The 20896-nt window shown below is 33.8% G+C and overlaps 2 protein-coding genes across 4 annotated transcripts in view; both read left to right on the top strand.

The window, feature by feature from the left end:
* Nucleotides 1-2487, top strand: part of LOC130630227 (spindle and centriole-associated protein 1-like) — a 43111-nt gene extending 40624 nt beyond the window's left edge. For both annotated transcript variants that reach the window (XM_057443633.1, XM_057443632.1), the window contains 3 exons: nucleotides 1218-1310; nucleotides 1603-1695; nucleotides 1954-2487. In XM_057443633.1, coding sequence (XP_057299616.1) covers nucleotides 1218-1310; nucleotides 1603-1695; nucleotides 1954-2145 — 378 coding nt within the window. In that variant the 3' untranslated portion in view covers nucleotides 2146-2487. The remainder of the gene's footprint in view (nucleotides 1-1217; nucleotides 1311-1602; nucleotides 1696-1953) is intronic.
* Nucleotides 2488-4071: 1584 nt separating this feature from the next.
* LOC130630226 (alkaline phosphatase-like) lies at nucleotides 4072-16359 on the top strand. 2 transcript variants are annotated; one of them, XM_057443629.1, is made up of 10 exons: nucleotides 4072-6390; nucleotides 7143-7286; nucleotides 10939-11136; nucleotides 12776-12916; nucleotides 13368-13595; nucleotides 14185-14421; nucleotides 14511-14651; nucleotides 14850-14957; nucleotides 15579-15842; nucleotides 15986-16359. In XM_057443629.1, exons 2-10 carry the CDS (start codon nucleotides 7211-7213, stop codon nucleotides 16204-16206), a joined length of 1614 nt encoding a protein of 537 aa, XP_057299612.1. In that variant the 5' UTR covers nucleotides 4072-6390; nucleotides 7143-7210; the 3' UTR covers nucleotides 16207-16359. The 2 variants fall into 2 exon arrangements, with proteins under 2 accessions (XP_057299612.1, XP_057299614.1); XM_057443631.1 differs by lacking the exon at nucleotides 7143-7286.
* Nucleotides 16360-20896: the final 4537 nt, after the last annotated feature.

The following is a 20896-nucleotide window of genomic DNA, read 5'->3' on the forward strand; positions in this document are numbered from 1 at the left end:
GATGATATATTTATCTTAGCATTTAAAAATGCATAAAAAACAAATATTACAACACTATAACACTATTAGGAAACAAAAACCTCCAAATCAGAATATTACATTTTCTAAAATGCAGGGTGGCCACAAGTCATGGAATTTCTGGAAATCATGGAAAAGTCATGGAATTTTATTTGGTCTGGAAAAAGTCATGGAAAACAGGATTTTCATGAAAAAGTCATGGAAAAGTCATGGAACTTCTTTTCCTTGACAACCTAAGTTTTTGACTGGCTAAATATTTTTGCAGTTTATATTTTGAAGCATAAATTTCAAGAAAACTTAATTTCAATTTTTTGAACAGTTTAATTGTCAAGCTTTGTTGCAATACAACATAGTTGTGTTTGGTTTTATTATACTATAAATTTGTTTTATTATACATTATGTCATGTGACTGCTTAGTTTACAAGCAATGATAACTTATATTGATGTAATCTGTGTGGTAAAATCGTTTTCAATCAATGTTTCTTCTAAGGAAGGGAGTCCTAGCATAGTTCTAGCATGAAAAAAAGAAAAGTCAACGAAGACAAGAAATCAAACAAAAGAAAATCAATAACAGATGAAATCAACAATGTTAAAAACCATAAGAAAAGATTAATCTCATCCATCAATGCACTAAACACGACATTGAAAAACTCTGCTACAAAGCTGAGGAAAAAGCACCGAAAAGAAAGCTAACATAGCCGAACTAGATAAAGCTGTGGAGAAGCCAACTAAGGATCTTCAGAAAGAAAAGTAACATCAATGCTCACAGTCTCTATATAGGATATTAGTTGATATTTGTTGTTTTTCTAGTCTATTTTTTTCTAAAGTTCTGATTTTATATGAATATTCTGTATGAATATATATGTTCTTTATATTTTGACACGATTTTGTTGTTTTTTATCATGTAGAAAAAAGTACTTGTACTTTTTTCAGCAAAGTTGTTCTCTAAATAATGAAATTTATGGTTTGTTTGATAATTGATTAATTTAGGGGTTTAATTTTTCTTAACGGTTTTGGTCATGCAAAAGTCATGGAAAAGTCATGGAATTTCTTTTACCAAATTCTGTGGCCACCCTGAAATGGCTTTCCGGACACAGGCTGTGATATTTTCGTGTTTTTTTGTCCCAATGCCAAGTTTGCTAATTTTGTGTATATTAAATAATTTTAAAGCTCTACTTTTGACTTTGTCTTATTTTTAGAGTGAGAGACAACTCCGTGCGGAGATGGCAATGCGTCAAACTATTTTAGATGCATTTGAAGAGCAACGTGCATTAACAGACGCGTTGACTGCAGTAAGAGTGTTACTCTTTTGATTGTCTAACATGTTTAAACATCTAACATGTTTTTTTATTCTGGATTTTATTTGGAAATGTAAAGAGAATTACAATCGTTCATATCTAGGTCGTTAAAACCAACGTAGCACGTAAATTTACAGGTGGGGTAAAATTATTAATCAGAAAAAAATGGCCGTTACTTTTATTATTGTCACTTTTCAGCTCTATTGCGAAATTTAACATCTTCGAAATAGATATGCTCGATAGATCCATGCTGAGATAAGAAACTTTCTCATCACCTTTTTCCCAGGATTTATTAGAAACACAAGAAGCAAATGAAACATTAAAACGTGAAGTGGATTTGCAGAAGAAAGCCAACCAAACACGATTCGCAAGTTTGGAGGTATAAAAACTCGTCCTGCTTCCACGCTTTTTTATCATGTTCTTCTTCTCTTGCTGGTATGCTTTCACTCCATTTTTCGTACAATTGTTGCTATCAAGGTTACCCGTTCATTTTGTGGGGTTGTTCTAGTCTCTCTCTTAATTCACGTGGTAATAAGTATTTAAGACTGAAATAAATATTCACAGACATCATGAATAAACCAAAAGGCGCGTACATCTTTCAAATATGTACGTAAATCTTTCATATTTTTTTTTATAGACTGACGTAAAGAAATTGGAGCAAAAAATTCACGAAAGTTTATGCACAAATTCGATTCGATACGATGCGAACACATTAAACGCTAATTTAAAACCGTTACTCGATATAAGTAACCTCGATAGGACTAGGCATAAGTATCACAAAGTGTCTCCCTCTATTTCTCCCATAAGCTTTAGCAACGCACATCAGTGAAATACAATGTTCAGTTCTGTAAAGTTCCTTATTTGCGCCTTGTTTAAGAAAACGTTCTTTCTCCGCTCAGAAGAAATAGTTGCTTCTAAACCTCTAAACCAATCACAGTAGTGATTTACATGCGTAATTAACATCCTTGCAGCGGTGTGAAAAAATCTAAATTTACTCTTTTGTACCATTTGCCGCTCTGCACAGTATTTTGCAACACCGTGTAGACTGGCAACACCGTATAAAAAGACCTAACGTTTTTATTTTGTTTTTAGAAAGTTTAACCATCGGAAATTTTACAATGTGATTGCATGTTCGCTGATTTCGCCAACTAAATAGATAAAAATTACAACATTTTGTCAGGTTTTTTTTTTACCTTTTGATGTTTTTTTTGACCTTGTATTGTTATAACCATAGTCACAGGAAAAAGAATAGTCTGGATACAAGGGCCGTTCCGATTAAGGTCGTGTTCCATGATAATTTAAGGGGCCGTGTAATTTCAGTGCAAAACAAACCGCAGAGCTGGCGGGAACTGTATTGGATCGTCGCGATGCCTGCAGCAAACTGTTCTATTTATCGATGTACAACATCCAGATACACCCCTAACACTGCTATATTTGGACTCCCACGAGGTGATGATAGTTACAATTTCCCATGGAGGTCAAATCTTGCACATATTATAACAAAACATCGAGTTATTCATGCTTCCTTGAGACAGCAAATTGAGAAGAAGAGCCTCCATGTTTGCGAGCTACATTTTGAACAGAACAAAGTCAGAAAGAGAACTACATTAGTACCTGGATCACTACAAACATTAAATCTACCTAAAAAAATCATTCAATCTTCAAAGTAAAATAGCTGTTAAAAAGTATTTATTAAAGTATTTATGATAACACAGCTTCTTCAAGTGTATGGAAAAATTCATGATTTTTTTAAAGCTGACCCAAAACTGAACAATTGTAGACAGCTAGCTTTATAGCTATAGGTTTCAATTTTTTAGCACGACTACTAAACACAGACCATCTGCACAAGTCATTGAAAAAAAGAAGAATGTTGATCCTCCTCCAAAAAAGCACTTGTATCATATTACAAATTTGTTTAAAATTTATACTTACGTATACTTACCATATTTTTACAACAAGACGCGTTGTAGCTCAAAATATGTTTTTTGTTAAATGTGTAGCTATAAAAATAGCTGTTTGATTTATAATATGACTCAGTGACCTTATCTTTATTCGATGATTTTTTTGAGTTCTGTTCGTAGCGATTTGACCTTCAACTGAGCAACACGTATTTTGTGACTCTTCAGCTTATCTTTTACATGTGAAAATGACCTTGTTCGCATGTATAATTTCAACAGACCTTCCAGCAAATCCAGAGCTATCTCTTTTTTCACATCAATAGTCCACAAGCTTCTGATTGACTGAACGGTGTTATCATGGAGTTTTTCAACTATTTCTTTACCATCAATTTTGTTTGGAGAGGTTTCACATGTAACCGAAAAATTGCTTCAGCGGTAGTAAAAAGCTGAAAAACATCTGTCGTACCCTTCCATAGTCCACAACGATTTCGTGTAGCTACTAGTTTATGTTCTGGTAAATCAGAGCCACAATATTTACCAGCTAGAAGTAGGGATAAACACTGTTGATGATAACTGCTTTGATTTTCAGTTGCAAACCTTACACGTCGATACATTGTTCCATATACATAGCCACTCAAATAACAAATGATTGCTTTTTCTTTCTCTGTAAATGTGTTGTGAGTAGAACAGGATGGTACTATGTTGTTTTTAAAAGTGGATCCATTTAAATGGGCTAGTACATGGTTTGCTGTTTCAAAACGAACAAGTTGACATGAGTTTTTACTAAGTCCCTGAAAAGAATTATCTGCATCAATAACACACTTATAGAATGAAGGGTAAAAATTTTCAGCATCACCATTATATGAGACTATTGGTCCTTTTATGAAACTATAAGTGTAATGAACTTTGTCAAGGTTACCAATTTCATAATTTTGAAGTTCCTCAATTACTTCTTCTGGGTAGCATTTGTCTTCCAAAAGTTTGTTGACACTTTTTTCTATCATCTGTTTGAAATACAATGGATGTAAAATTTCTTCAGCAACCTTGCCAACTTTAGATCGCATGTTAACGTCACCAGCAGCATCTTTTGGCTCAGCATGTTTTGTATTTTTGTGGCGGGTGAGACCTTTTTTCGACAAGCAAACTTTCTGGCATATTTCACAAGTAAAAGTAGCAGCAGAGTCAACAAAAGATGCATGCGATTTTTCAAAAGTATACCTTCAAACTTCTATTGTCATTCTAAAATATTATTATCAATTACTGCGAAGATTGCATCCAAGTCTTCCCCACTGAAAAAGTCTTCCTATCGTTCAGCCATCTTCTCCGCAAATGTTTGCATTTAAATTATACGGGCCCCCTAATTTCAACCCCCGCGCTTAATGGTATCAGTAGGATGGCCCTTTTATCCAGACTATTATTTTTCCTGTGACTATGCTGTAATGGATTTATGTGGCAGTAACTCCTTTTTAGCTGTTCAAACAGCTGCATTATTTACTCAGTGTTTATGTATAAAAGATTTTCTTTACTATATTTTCACTTTAAACCATTACGCGTACGAAAATGATTTTGACTTATTATCTAAATTGCTGAGGTCAGCAGAAATTTGCAATTACAAATGTATTATAAACAAGAAAAAAAATCGACTTTTAAACAAGTTCACTAGAGAAGGGATAACATTAAGGACATGTCACTTCTTTTCGTTGAGTATTCATCACTGTAGTATAGCTTAAGTGTGCAAATTTTCGCGAGGAGAAATTTTTTCCTCGCGAAATTTTTGAAAAGCCTCGATTCGCTAAAGTAAATTATAAAAATCACACATTTACCACATATTTTCATAAGTAATGCTTCTTTAAAGATTTCATCGCTATAAAAATTTAGTACCAAGGTGAACAGATAACTTGTAACTTGGTTTGAAATAAAACTTTCCAAAATTAAGCACTGAAAAACATCAACAACCAAGATCCATCGTCCTCGCCGTGTGCAGGTGAAGAACGAGGATTTGATCAAATTGTTTTTCTGGGCTGAAAATTTGTAGCATCGGGACAACTAAATAATTTATAGTAGCCAATATACTGGAATATGAAAAGCAGCCTGTGCCACGGTCTTGTTAAGGCGTCAAAATAAGCGCTAGCGGCTTTGGGATGGGCAACAAGCCCTGAAGACGAGAATGAGTTTTATTTATTCCAGGCGCATTTGACATATATTTGATTCCATATTTTGCCTGTTACGCGAAAATAAATCCTCGCGAAATTTTTGAGAACTCTCGTTTCGCGAAAATAAATCCTCGCGAAATTTTCGAAAACCATCTATTCGCGAAAATAAATCCTCGCGAAATGCAATTTTTTTAGCTCGCGAAAATAAATCCTTGCAAAAATTTGTACACTTGTACATGTCGAGAGTGCTGAAAGTAGCATCTCGTAATTGCAAAACGTCTAATATCATCCCAGAAAAACTCCCTAAAAATGCGAAACCGGAATTTATCAACGATGCTTTTTCATCGCCAACACACCGCCATTTTTATATTTGTGCTTTAGTCATCTTTTGCCTTTTTGTGGTATCTGTGCTTTAATTAAAAAAACTACCTTACATTTACTTTCAATATTGTGCGTTCAGCCATTCATCACGAGGGAGAAATGGTAAAGTCGACATTTTGGTAGCTAAACCAAGCACTCTTACTTTTCTTCGCAGTATGACTCCAGAGAATAGTTTTGTGTGCTGAGCTAAAAAAATAACAGATAGGAAAAGATAATAGAAGTAAAGTGTTTCGGTTCAGTAAGCAACCTTATAAATATAGTGTATTTATTTTAGGCTGATTCAAAAGTATGTTAGCCACTGTTTTAAAACCTCGGAACAAACAACTTTATTTTAGATTTTGTATCAGAAAAGAAGGTGGTCAGAGTACAATTAAAGTACAATTCTTTTAACCTCAAGTAAACGAGACTTTCTTTTTACTTTGTTAAACAACATTTGCTATGCTTCAATTTGACAGTTTAAGACATGTGACACATTAACATATTTCAGTTGTTTTCATACTGAAATTTGAATCGTAGTAATGTTTCTCAGTACATAAAAACACTCGAGCAGAATATCGCAGTCGACATTTCAAACCGCCATGGAGTGGAATATTGCAAAGATCATTCTTGTCGTCTACACTGCAACGAGTTTGGGAAAACCAGGTACTGGAATATTTAAAACACACTTTTTTATCTTAAGAAAATGTTACGTTTAAGTTTTCAGTTCTTATTCTTTTCGCCATATGAACAAGCCTTTGCACGTGCAATCGCCGTGTCTGTGTTTAATAACTGTGAATAGCCAGCAAGATTTTCTTATATTTTTATCAATCCACATCTGGATTGAAAGCTCTCTTACGGGCTGTGTTTATAATGAGGAGCGGGACAGGACGATTGGTTGAAAGGGACGTTTGTCTGGATCCCGCTCTCATTAATAATTGCAATTAAAATTCACTTTGTGTTTTTATGGTAAATTTTATGCAGGTATTTACAGCGTTACAGAATTTCGAGTGTAATGTATTTTTGAAATAATAACCTTTGTGTAATTTAAAATCAATTAAAAACACGCGATGCGGCTTGTTGTAAATCTGTCATAGCAAGAAAACGTACGCCCGTTATTTTCTAGTTAGCAGAAAGTTCCCATATAAGTAATTGATTTGTTTGTAAATGTCTTGTTGTGGCTAACATGGATGGTAGCAACATTTCATCTTAAGCAATATGTTTCGTAGAAGTACTAAAATTAATTGTGAGCACAAACATCGTTGTATAGTGAAACATCTTAGAAAGACTGGTGTTGCATTCAAAAGTGCACCTCAACCAGCTATATTTCAGCATAAAAAAGCCAATATTATTTGTATGTTGTGGCAATTTGTTTATATTACAAAAATAAATCTGTGTCTGCTACTTTTAATTTTTAGCTAACTTCTTAACACGACACTAAGGAGTAAATAAAGAGCAAGAAAAAAGAAAGAATAAGTTGGCTGGAATGAAGCCTATTTACAAATGGCCGTTTTTCAGCTATTTCTTGAAACGACCACGGTTTGTCCAGTACTCTGCGGCATGTAGGTTGCGTTTTAATTACAAAGTTTTACTTTGGCATGGATGAAGGTCAAGTAAACAGCGTTAAATATGCTGCACTGTCCACAATGTCTGCATTAATGAACATCATCAGGAAATTGTGCTTGAGCTAATGTCAATAAATTAATACTGTTCAAGATTTAGGATCCTCTTAATAGTCCTAACTCCACTGTGAGAAATGAGAAGTGAACTTGTCAAGCTCAGAGTCCGTGTTACTTAGCGGCTTGCTCTATTACTTGTGATGACCATCTTCGAATTTCCACCCTTTGTTATGTCTTTGCTTGTAGCCAAAATTTCAAAATTTATAAGATTTATACATGGCTAAAACATTTGGCCAGTTATCTTATCATGTAAAATATATCTAAAATACAAAAGTTTTAGAAATAAAAAAGGGATAAACCTCATCCATCATATCTTTAAGCCAAATCAGTGCCTTTAAAAAGGTTGTTTTAAGGAAAATCTAAAGGCCGCTAAAAAGGCTAATATTAAAAAAGTGGCTTCCAAATACGCGTGCGGTTACAACACTATGCTGTTAAAAATACATCTTAATAGTCATACGCAGCAGTTGAATCATGAAAGGTTTTTTCTGTAGCAAAAAGTAAGCAGGAGAAAGAAGATAAAAGTGTGGAAATTTTTACGTTTAACGCCTTTTGTATTTGTTTATTTATTTTAATTTTTTAAAATTTATAAAACTGGGCTGGTTATATCAGTAATCAGTTTATATTTCTTTCGTGACTAAGAGCACTTCATGGAATTTTAAACTGAGTTAAAAAGCTGTTAACACGAACATGTTTCAACTTCAAGTTGTAGCAATTCTTCAACTGATTAACGAAGAACGTCGCTGCATCAAAAAAGGGGGAAGCGCTGTCGAAATGAGACCGTGCGAGAACAGTTTTATAATGATGGTGATCAATGGTGCAAAATAATTTTAATTAATAAGGGGGTTTGGTGTGGTACGATGAAAGCTGTCAAGACTTTTAAAATTGGTCTGTCCAAAACAAATTCGACGAGGGAACTGTCTATTATCTCCATAAGGTGGGAACGCAGTTTAAAGAAATATTTTGCATTTTGAAATCTCTACATTATTGGAAAATGGCAGTTTTAAACACGTCTCATGTAGAATCTAACTTTTCAGAACATTTTGACTTCATGTTGAACGTGCCACTTCGTAATAACGGATGAAGGACTAAGAGAGCCTGGGGATAAGGATATAATCTGGATATTAAAACGTTCAATGCAAGGCAAATGTTTTTCTGAGTTCCAAAAAAATTTCTAAGTATATCAACACTGACGATCTGCAGAAATTGACTTGTTTAATAGATTACAACAAGATTACACTTATGCTGAGATATTTGTACGAGGAATTATGTACATCGTTTCAAAGGAATAAAAACGGTAAATTAAGCAATGTTAGTAAGTTTTTTAAATGAAAAAAATTGCGTTCGAGTTCGAAACAATTCTGATTTAACTAACCAAACGAAACGTCAGGTTAATCGCATTAGTTTTAGTAAAGAAACTAGTCGATAGTGCCCGTTGAAAAATCCACTGACGCAAGATAAAGGAAGCGTCATTTGAATTTTGATGACGTCAGCAACCCATCTGCCAAAAAATTAGAACCTGTTTTTACTTTGCCTCAATTATGTAAAGCTTAATGCGCTGATCAAGAAAATGTACACGATCATGTGATGAGCGGTTAATGAGATATAGGGGCTTAAAAATTTTGCTGACGTCAGCAAAGTTCATAATAAAAGTACAAAAAATTTTTCTTGCAAAATTTGCATATCTAATGCCTTCGTCGTATAGATCTTGAAACGCTGATCAAGAAAATGTATAGGATCATGTACTTTTGACAAACGGTTACGGAGATATGGGGTTTATGATTTTAGTGACGTCATCAACCCGTCCATTCCGAAACGGATTCAGGGACCCAGGTTTGGGAAAATTACCCAAATTGGTCCTATCTGGTCCCTATTTACCCACGCGGTGAAAAATCATTGACGTCACCACCTCGTTTCCAAGTTATTTGGCTTCAAATATTTAAGTGCACAGTAGTGGCTTCATTAATTTAATATAGGATATTGACGTTAGTAGTAGTGTTATTGACGTCGCGCAGTAACGTCATAAAATTTAACATTTGAGACATACTATTTTCGGCGACATCAAAGGAAAATGACGATATCCACTATGACTGTCACATACACTCCGTATTATTATAAGAGACTTTAGGGCTTCAAATAAGCGCCCCTCCTCAGCTTGTTATTTTTAATTTTTTTTCAACCCACCCGGGGGTTATTTTGACCCTTCATCCCCCCCCTCCTTCGCTCATTAATTTTTTACTTTTGTTTGCATAATAATTTATTTTTTTAAACTCTAATTATCTTTTATAGTTGAAGTTTTAAAACACGTCTAGTAAAGATAAAAAGGCTATTGTAATTATTTGTTTGGTTTTAACAAAAAAAGAAATTAATTACAGTTGACTCTCTCTAATCCTAATCTCTATTATAATCCGAAAACCTCTAATAATCCGAACCAATTTTCAGATTTTTTAAGTGTAAATATACCATTAACACTTTTAAATGTTTTTGATTTTCGTAATTTAAATCTCTGCTAATAAATGTAAATAGGGTCGTTAATTTAGACAATCTTAGGAACAAAAAGCAAAAATTGTTATACTTTGTATGGAATAACAATACAGGCTGTCTAGACATGTTTGGGATAAAATTCTGCCACTGATAAATCTGTTTACCTATGCTTTTAAATTGCTATGCCAAGTTAATAATACAATCAGACGTCTACCTAGGTACATGTTGAGAGTAAAAAGCATTAAGACAAACAGACAGAATGCGACTATTATTATTACAGAGATACACAAAAAGACCAAGAAATTAAGAATGATCAAAAGTATGCTTTTGTAAATGCATAAAAAACCGTTGCCAGAAAGTACATTTGTTGTAAAAAATGTCTTAATAAAATGAATTTTAAACAGGCTTCCAATACTGGCGTATACAGCGATTAAAAAATAAGAGAAAAAATATGTGAACACAAAGGCAGACATTTTAGTGTTTACTTGGTGTCGACTTATTCTAAGATTTTTTGTGTAAAGTCAGCCAAGTCGGCAGAAAAATTGATGCTATGAATGGTATCGTATGGTTTAAAGAACCAGAGTGTGAAATGGAGCCCGTTTTTCAGCTTCTGCTGCTAAAGTGTAAGACACACACGAACCAGGCGTGGAAACAATACGAGTGAGTAATTCCAGAGAAAGGATGTCTATCCTTGCTGTTGATAGAACAATCCATTTATCAATAGAAATATCACTGTATGCGATTTCATGTTGGTACCACAAAACTAGACAAGTGTTTGTGTCTTATACATACGCAGTAGTCTGAAGTTGGATGAGTGCAAGGGAGTAGTTGTGATATTGTTGGGCTTGGTTATATTTGTTTGAAATAAATTGTTTCATGCTGTTGTATGCTTGAAGTTATTCATTGCTCTTTATATATTTCACGATGTTGTGTTCAAGATTTTAAAAATATTATGCTATTAAATAAGAATCATTTTTGAATTAGGCCTTCCCCTATGTGTTTTATATATATTCGTGTTGCCTCAAAATCATTAATGACGTTTTAACCTTTTTAGTACCTTCTGGAGAAATATTTAAGAAGCAAATATCAAATCAATGGTTCAAAGATGGCGAGGAGCTTATACGTAAAAATCTAAGAAGAAAAGTCATATCAAACAAAGCTAAAGGGGTCATTGTGTTTATTGGCGATGGAATGGGAATCAGCACAGTTACTGCTGGAAGAATATTGGATGGTCAACTGAAAAATCAAACAGGTAACATGGTATTATTTAAAATCTCCATAACCCGATTACAAAATAATTTTTTGCTGACAATAAATTTATATATATATATATATATATATATAAATTTATTGTCAGCAAAAAATTATTTTGTAATCGGGTTATGGAGATTTTAAATAATATATATAAATTGTTTCATGCAAAACAGCTAGATAAAAAGGTACATGACATTTGACTATGACATAATCGGTGTTCCCTCTTTGTTGTTCGTAAAATAAGTTGTACATTTCCACGGATAGACCTACGAATTTACTTTACCAACGATCAAATTAACAGTTTGCTTTAAAATGCTGATCAAGAAAATGTATAGTCATGTCGTTTTGACGCAGGGTTATTCAGAGATATTCAGTAACTTCGAAGAAAAAAAAGCATATCCACTTTGGGCATTACAGATAAACACATGACCTAGCCTATTTGTGTAAGAGATAGAGTTCCAAATTTAGTTTTAAAGAATTACGTTAACTCAATGAAATAGGCATATCTGTCGACGTTCGGATGTACGCACAACAACCGTGAACATTGCTTTAATGCACTAGAATTTAGTTTTTCAGGAAACACTTTTATTTTAGTTTGGTGTGAGAAGTTTTTATTCTAGTGAGCATTATTTCTCTTTTTGTTATTCTGTTACCTTAGCCACCTGATTTTTACTAAGCTGCAGCATTGGGCTTCTAATTTTCTTGGGCTTTCTTGTTAACGGAATTATTTAAATACCGTTGGAAAGGTATCCCTCTGCCCTGTCATGTTAGGTAATTCCCCGTGGGAACAAGGCAAAGAACTCTGCCCCACACTCCTCGTTTAGTGCCTTATGGTAACACGATACAGTAAAGAATTATTTAGAAAGATGCTTAGCAGTCATTGTTTAAAACAGCATTCCGTTTCTTTTTTTTCTTTTAAGAAAATTATATCTGATTTCAAACGTTTCTTAAATATTAAGTAGCCTGTTACTAAGTTACTCAGAAATATATATATATATATATATATATATATATATATATATATATATATATATATATATATATATATATATATATATATATATATATATATATATATATATATATATATATATATATATATATATATATATATATATATATATATATATATATATATATATATATATATATATATATATATATATATATATATATATATATATATATATATATATATATATATATATATATATATATATATATATATATATATATATATATATATATATATATATATATATATATATATATATATATATATATATATATATATATATATCAGTAAAACAGACTAAAACCTACATAGATGTCCCTTGAATACGCCACATCATAATTTTTTTTTGTTTTTACCAATTCGAATTCTTTCCGTCAACTCAACCATTTCCACAAAATAATTTACTTCAACTGCATAAAGCCAAACAAAACGGAATACAATGTTCGACATTATCTTACTTTTAGTTTTATCATTAATTAATTATTTGATCACTTTTGTCTTTTTAATTTTGTTGTTCAAATCACAGTTTTAAGTATTTTTTTATTTCTGTGCAAGACTTAAAGCAATAGAATCTACCAAGATATATACTGAAGGTAAGTTTAATCATTAAACTTTTCTTAAGGGGAAGAAAATATATTGAGTTGGGAAGATAACGACAATTTTCCTAACGTTGCGCTTTCAAAAACATACAACACTGATATGCAAACTTCAGATTCAGCTGGCACAGCAACAGCAATCATGACAGGAGTAAAAACCAAATCAGGTGAATTGTTATGTGATTCTAATGTTCCCGTTGTGTGTTTGCCAACCTGAACAAGAAATTTAGAAACTTATAATAAGCAGATATTGAATAGCCGTTCTTCGTATATCAACAGTTAACTGAACGATTTTTTATACCCAGTGCGATATCGATAGGCGACTTTACCTACTGGAACCTAATAATATATGTTTTATGTTAATATTTATGGGAATCTTAAAAGTTGTCATCACTGCAAAGTTAAATTACTACACTATTCAATATGTAAATATTTCAAATCTGTGAACCTACGAATCTATAATTATGTTATAAAAATGCTGACACTATTTTTGTCATCATCAATAATGATATCATAAAAGGTCAGTTAGGAAATTTTGAGCTAAATACCTTAAAAACATCCAAATTCTAAAAACTATTTCCAAAGGTTTAGCAAACGCAAATCTATGCTTATTTTTAGGAGTTATTTCTTTAAACGAAAATGCCAAGAGATCCGACTGCGCTTCAAGTAAGGGCCAAGATGTACTTTCCGTCATAATGTTAGCAGAGATGGCAGGTCTTTCGACAGGTGTAGTCACAACAGCCCGGATAACGCATGCCACTCCAGCAACAGCCTATGCACATTCTGCTGAAAGAAGCTGGGAAGCAGATGTCGACGTTCCTGTTGGATCAAGTTGCAAAGATATAGGTAGAGTATATTTTTTTTCTTGTAAATTAAGATTGCAAAGATAAGCAATGCGGAAAAGAAACGGTAGCACATAGCAAAAACTTTGTTTTGTGAACCAAGTCTTTACTTCTTACGATGATTCCATTCAACGCTTACCTTTTCGCCCTTTTTTGATTAAACTCTTTGGACAAATACCTAACGCCCATATTTTTCACACCGTATTTAAATTGTTTAGTGTGATATTTCCTTTTATACCACTTTGTATTTTTTTGCCATTCTTTTAAATTCGTCACCAGCAACTGGATAATACTCCACATCTTGTGGACTGGCTCTCTGCCGTAACCGATGAGCAGACTGGGTGGGCAATGGTTAATTAGTGCTCATTGAAGTTTTAAATTCTGTTGTAGGACATTCAGGTACTTTTTAAGTATTGATTATGTAAAAATTGTTGTCCGAGGTGAATATTGGAAAGATTGTGAAATTTAGCGTCCGTCGTAGATATTGCATTCCTAGTGAATATTGACAAGTGACAAATTTTAAGTGCGTGTATTTACTGTAGAAAGAATGCAAAAGCTGGTGCTAAGGATCTCAGAATATTTTTTGTTTATAGCTAGTCAACTTATCGACTTTCCGTATGGAGATGGATTAGAAGTCGCGTTTGGTGGTGGTCGTCGGAATTTTCTTCCAAACTCAGAGAAGGACATCGGAGAAAAAGGTTTGTTTGGCAAACGAAGTGACGGAAGAAATTTAGTTCATGAATGGTTAAACAAGTCGAAGCATCATTATTATGTTAACAACGAAAAAGGATTTAAAAATTTGCACCCTGAGAAGGTTGATCACGTGTTAGGTACCTAAAGTGTTCAGTTTCAGTTTTTTGTTCACAAAGGCACACATGGTTTATATATGACTTTACTTTTTCATGATTATATTTCCTAGGATTATTTAATTATGATCATATGCAATACTCATACGATCGAAGGAACGACATCGCTGGGGAACCATCTTTAACAGACATGGTGGAATTTGCAGTAAAAGTTCTGAGTAAAAATGATAAAGGATACGTGCTTTTGGTTGAAGGTAAAGAATTAAGATAAGAACAAAATATTTTTTTACCGGACTGACTTCTTTTTCAGTCAATCAACTTTAAAATTTTAAAGACTATTTAGGCATTCTAATATTTTTGAAGTCTTTCTCCATCCGATTTTCCAATTAACAAGTTTCCATGTATACATGCTATGCGCATTGCACTGAAATGTTCTCGTCATTTATCCATAGCTGGTCGAGTCGATCATGGTCACCACGCATCAAAGCCTTTCCAAGCTTTACATGATACAGTTGAAATGGGGAGAGCTGTAAAAAAAGCTACTTCAATGACAAACCCAGGTTTAAAATTTTAATTTTTTGCATTTACACCTTGCTGTAATTAGAGCTCGAGAAATGCCGCACTTTTAAACTTTGAAAATTAAGCAAGCAGGAATTTCTTTCGTCAAATTGATGCAGGAGAAATGAGAAAAAAATCGCAATCGTCTGTTCATGGCGGTAATGGCAGGCAAATGATTTGATTTGTACGCTAGAAAAATAAAATCTCAGCTTCTAGACTTGTTTTTGTTGATGTTTTGTTGGAAGTTAACTAAACTAATGTTGACAATGTGTGTTTTTTACCTTTCAATCTTGGTGTGGTTTTAAAATCACTACTTTATATACTAAGGATGTACTAAGAAAGTTATACACGATGGCCAAAAATCTCTGTGGATTGATTGTGTAACTAGCTAACGACTAGTTTTTCAATATTTTACGTCGCAGCATGTTTTTAGCAATGTGTAAACATAGTCACTCGGGTTATATTCCGACACTATGGTGTAAAGAATAACATGGGACGAAGTTTTGACATTGCGCCGATATCAAGTTTTAGTAGGCGCAGTTTTCGATATGTTCAATATATTTTATCTATAGAAATAAAAATTTGCAATTATTGTTTAAATTTGAAAACTACTTATCTTTCAGAGGAAACGCTTACTATCGTAACAGCCGATCACTCACATGTTTTCACATTCGGCGGTTATCAGTCGCGTGGGACAGATATCTTCAATTACACCAACGCAAAACGGTTCATTGCTAAAGATGGTCAGAGGTTTACATCGCTTTCCTACGCAAATGGTCCAGGCGGAGGGCTGCGACCGCCTACAAATGAACAGTTAAAAGATAAAGATTTTAAATGGCCAAGTTTAGTGCCTCTGAATAGTGAAACTCACGGTGCCGAAGACGTAGGTAGGGGTAATCCTATACCTTCATTAACAATTTTTTTTCTATTTTTCTTCTGGACAAAGATGTGTTCCGCATACTCAAAACAGTAGAAGCTTTGACTTGATATTTTCTTTTTGTATATTATTTTAGTTATACATTCTATTTAGGTATTTACGCTCGAGGAACGCAATCTCATTTAATTCGAGGAGTTGTTGAACAAAATTATATATTTCATGTCGTCGACTATGCGTTGTGCTTATCACAAAATAAACAAAAATTATGCGCAGAAGAAAAAACCACTACGAAAAGTAGTTCATCGAAAAAAAGTTTGATACCAATTTTGCAGGCTGTTATGCCAGCCCTGTATGTACTTGTGATTCTGTTGTGAGACTTTTAGTGAGAAAGTTACAAATGTAAGTCCCATTGGGTACATGCATTCAGAAAAACATTTCTTGATTCTCAAAGAACGGGTAAATGTTATATTAAAATTATTTTAATTATTTAAAATCGTATAGGTTGACGTAAAATATATCACAGGTAACAGTGCTTTTTCAATAGGCGAGTTCTGCGCGGATTCTTCAGAATTGCATGCATCGGCGAAATATGCCGTTTCATCACTACAATTTAGCCACTAAATTCAAATGCATAACATATCCGTCTATCGACTAAATTGCAATTGTAGAATAAAAAAACGTATTTCAATCATATATCTTGAGTTATTTCTGGAGATCTGGAAATCTCCCCAAAAAGTCCGTCCTAGACAACCTGCGCAATAAGAACAAACTAGCCGTAAGACCCGGCGTCGAAACGCCAGGTTAAGTCACAGCGAATAAACCTTCCCGACGTTGAACGTCAGCGTAAGTGCTTAAGTGCTGGTTTCAGGTTTCGAGAAATAACTTTCCTGCAACTTAAACGGAAATAAAATGTAGTAGATGTTGTTTAACGGTCAAGGCAACAAAATTCGGCTTTGCGAAATGTAAGTTCCTGTAAAGGTTAAAAATAGTCGCTGAGTAGAGGTAAACCATGTCGCACATCTGTGTGGAGTGTTAACAGCAGCAATACCCTTTTTAGAAATTTTATTGCTGCTTCGGTTTAAATAAAACACAGGAAACAGCCGCTCATTGCTCCATCTAGCTAAAGCAATCACTCAGACGATTTTATTTTGCAGAGTAAGTTTTCGTGAAAGTAGCAAAATTAATTACCAGTTTAAATAAAAACACAGATTACAGCCTTTAATTCGAGTATAGGTTTTGATTGTCTGTTACGGTAAAGCGCTAAATGTAGCTCGCAAAAAGTAGAGTCTGTTCAACTGTTTCTTAATCGTCTCAGCGCATACAAAAGAGGTCAGCGGAAATATTCTGATAACGCGCATGCGTAGATCAAATGCTTACTGCGCTTTCTACCACTAGACTGAGCAATATTTTGCCACTACATTTTGATATTCTCATAGTGGTTAATTAACATATGTTCCGGTCCTGAAAAATCTGATAATTTTATATGTCGGATTAGAATCGTGAAAATTTTGGAAAACGGATTCGGCATGTGGCAGCACTTAGTCGAAATGTTTGATTTAATAACAAAAACAATTTAAATATATGATCATTAGATCAGGGTTTATACCTTTGAGAAAAATAAGTGTTGTAACGCCACTGTTTTGTTAAATACATACAGTATTCTCTCCCATTAGCGGACACCGTCTGTGCAAGAGCAAAGGGTCCGCTTATTGTTCGAAAAAAGGTAAACTAAATATCTTTGGCCTTTAACTTTCTCGGACTGTCTGCTAATTGAAAAAAGGCATATTCACTATTTTGTGCAAAAGATATTATCCACTATTTAGAAAGTTTTTGAGAACTTTAAGTAGAAAACGGCCAGTAAAAATTTTTTCCCTGCTAATTAGAGGTGTTCGCCGTTCAGAGGGCCCGCCATTCAGAGGGTCCGCCATTTAGAGGGTCCGTTAATTGGAGAGAAAACTGTATAAAAACTTTTATAATTTGATTTTAATTTCACTCGAAAGGCGGAAATAGAATGGTTAACAAACAATAAACCCACTTATAAAAAGTTCTAAAAATTATTGTTCTTCTCATTGTTTCTTTTAATTTCTTTAAATAGGCGCGAATAAGTTAAGTGGATAAAATTTCGCGCGGATTAAATTTCGTGGTTTTTTTTTGCAACAACAGTTAAATTAAATCCACGCGATTTTTTTTAAGGGGTAGAGTGAAGTAGGCATGATTTTTAATCATTTTTTTTTATGATATTCTTTCTTTGTTTACATGATAAGCACGATAAAGACTATAAAAAACAATTTTTAATCAGTTTTTATTATATTAACTCCTTGATTAAATGTACTTTTCACATATTTTGATTTTGTGAAAAATTTTCTAATATCTTTACAACATGACTCTTCCGATTGTTGGGTATTAACGGATTTCTGGCTTTTTCTCTTCGTTTTGTTGATACTCCCCCCAGACGTTAGTGAAAGAAACATTCTAATAGTGAGTATACCAGGACGAAGATGACAAAGTCATTGAAGAAGATTAGGATGAAAAAACAATAAGTTGAAAACAACCTTTTTTCGCTTGTATGCAAAATCAAATCTACGCGAAATCTTCCAGGAAGGGATTAAGCACGAAATTAAATACACGCGAAATTAAAATTTTTCGGTCGACCGCGAAATTAGATCCACACGACATTTTATCTAGTTAAGGTAGTAATCACATGTTTGGTATCGTGAAATTTTGGGATAAATTTACCTTGTTCGATTTTTGAAATTTACAAAAATTTCAAAAATCAAACGAGGTAAATTTAACCCAAAATTTAACGGTACCAAACATGTGATTACTAGTTAGTCAAGCTTTCAATATACGATGTTTATCTGTATTTTTAAATTACTAGCTTCTAGTAAGGGCGCTGGGTAGGCAAAATATTTGTGCAAAAGAGATGGGCATTACGAAAACCACCTAAATCCTTCGTAATGATGTACCACCAGCGACATTTTTTTCCTCGAGAAAAATAATTGCATTGACGACGTAAAATATATTTCATTGAAAGAGTGATTGCGTTTATAACGAAGAAAAAATACGTCATATCTGCCAAAAGTCGCACCACTACTTTCACAGTTTCTTTATGATGTCCTGCGGATCTGTAGGACGTCCTAAGGATGTCTAGGACGTCCAACGGGCCTCCAGGACGTCCTACGGGGCTCTAGGATGTCTTAAGAGTCTCTAAGACGTCCTACAGGCCTCTAGGACGTCCTAAGGGTCTCTACGACGTTCTATAGGTTCTCTAGGACATCCTAGGAAGATCTAGGACGTCCTATGGGGCTCTAGGACGTTTTACAAGTCCTCTAGGACGCCTTAGGAATATCTAGGACGTCCTACGTGGTTCTAGGACGTCCTAAGGGTCTCTAACACGTCCTAAGTATATTTGGGACGTCCTACGGAGCTCTAGGACGTCCTAAGGAATAACCACATGATTTTGTGGCGTCTAAGTATAACTAATAATATTTGAAGCAAAGAAGATTTCTTAACCTTATATTTTTTATACTAATGTCGTATTTGCTCTAATGGCTGCGATTTCGAATAATGACATTGTGACAAATTTGAACAAGATATTGCTTTCCTTCGACGCAGGAAGGACTATATTAATTATGGCAACAGTGTCAATCGAAGAAATAAGTAATTGAGGATATAAAGTGTGCCATTTCCGTATTGAGATATCCAAATCTTGTGATTTGCTTTGTAGCTGGCTGTATAGCTATCAAAACTGAAAAGTTGAGCTAGCTAAACTGTCCTGTCTGATCCCCCACTTTTGTTTTTTTATAGATCTGCCAATTTCTGATTAAAAGAGGTGTGGACAATCCTGCAGTAGATACTTTGAGAACCAACAAGGTATTAGTTACTACTAGTCGTTAGCCCGTGGAAAAATCCACGGGTTCGCCAGTCCTTTTTATACCGCATTGCGTGCGTCTCGCTACCTGCGCAGCTAAGCTACCATTTTGCGTGACAGACAGACGGACGGACGGACAGACGTGTACGGGTATTATAATATAGATTAATTTTATTTTCTTGCCACTTGGTGCACAATAATATATCTCCAAACATTTTATTATTATTTCTATTGTCTGTTTCAGATGGATGGCGAAGCTATTAATGCATCCACTGACGAAATGATTAAATCAATGGCTTTGACAGCAATAGGAGATATCCTGGCTCTCAGAGCTTATACAAAACATGGTAAAGCCAAATTAAGCCAAGTTAAGGCTGAATTAGCTGCTGCCATTAAAAATGGTCATGCTGTTCTTCCCAATCTTAGGACACTGCCCAATAATTGGACATAAAAATGCTCATTCTTAAGACTGGGCAAGGCGTCACAAGATTGGGCAGGAGACCATGTTAGGCCCATCTTTTGACGCCTTTAAAATTTTAAAGAATTGATGTGCCACATAAGCTCTGTTGTTTGCAAGACCCAACAACCATTCTCAGGCACATTAAAACATCATATTTGGAGTATATGATAACAAAAACCGAAAGACAAAAAACTGTTGAATTGACCAGGCCAGTTTTTGGGCGTTGTAAAAATCGTAGCTAGCTAGCTAGCTAGCTACGATTGAGCGTGAATTATTCGATTGTATCAATTTGTTTTTGTTAACAAACATATACTTAACAAAAAACAACGGAGTCTTATTAAACCACGTAACCTTATTGTGTACTTTTGAATCTTGTCGGTGATAACTCAACCAAAAGAAATGTCACAAGTTAAAGAGGTCATAGCCAAAGAAAAGCAAATGTTGAAAAATTTCTTCGAAACCAACAAGAATAATCTATCGTTATAAAATCATACACATTCAAAAATAAAGCAAAAATAGAATATACTTTCCAAAATACGCTGTTTCATTTTGCTAAAACTATTTCCTTTCAAAAGAAGGTAAAAATACTACACAATGTGTCAAGCAAATACTTAAACCTATGTATAAAAATTTAAACAAATGAATGTTAAAGACTAAAAAATAACATACTCTTTTCCGTAAGTTAACAAAAAGATTCGTAAAAGACTAAAAAGATATTGCGTCAATAAGAACA

Source organism: Hydractinia symbiolongicarpus, chromosome 2 (genome assembly GCF_029227915.1).
Source record: "Hydractinia symbiolongicarpus strain clone_291-10 chromosome 2, HSymV2.1, whole genome shotgun sequence".
In the NCBI taxonomy this organism is placed as follows: Eukaryota; Metazoa; Cnidaria; class Hydrozoa; order Anthoathecata; family Hydractiniidae; genus Hydractinia; species Hydractinia symbiolongicarpus.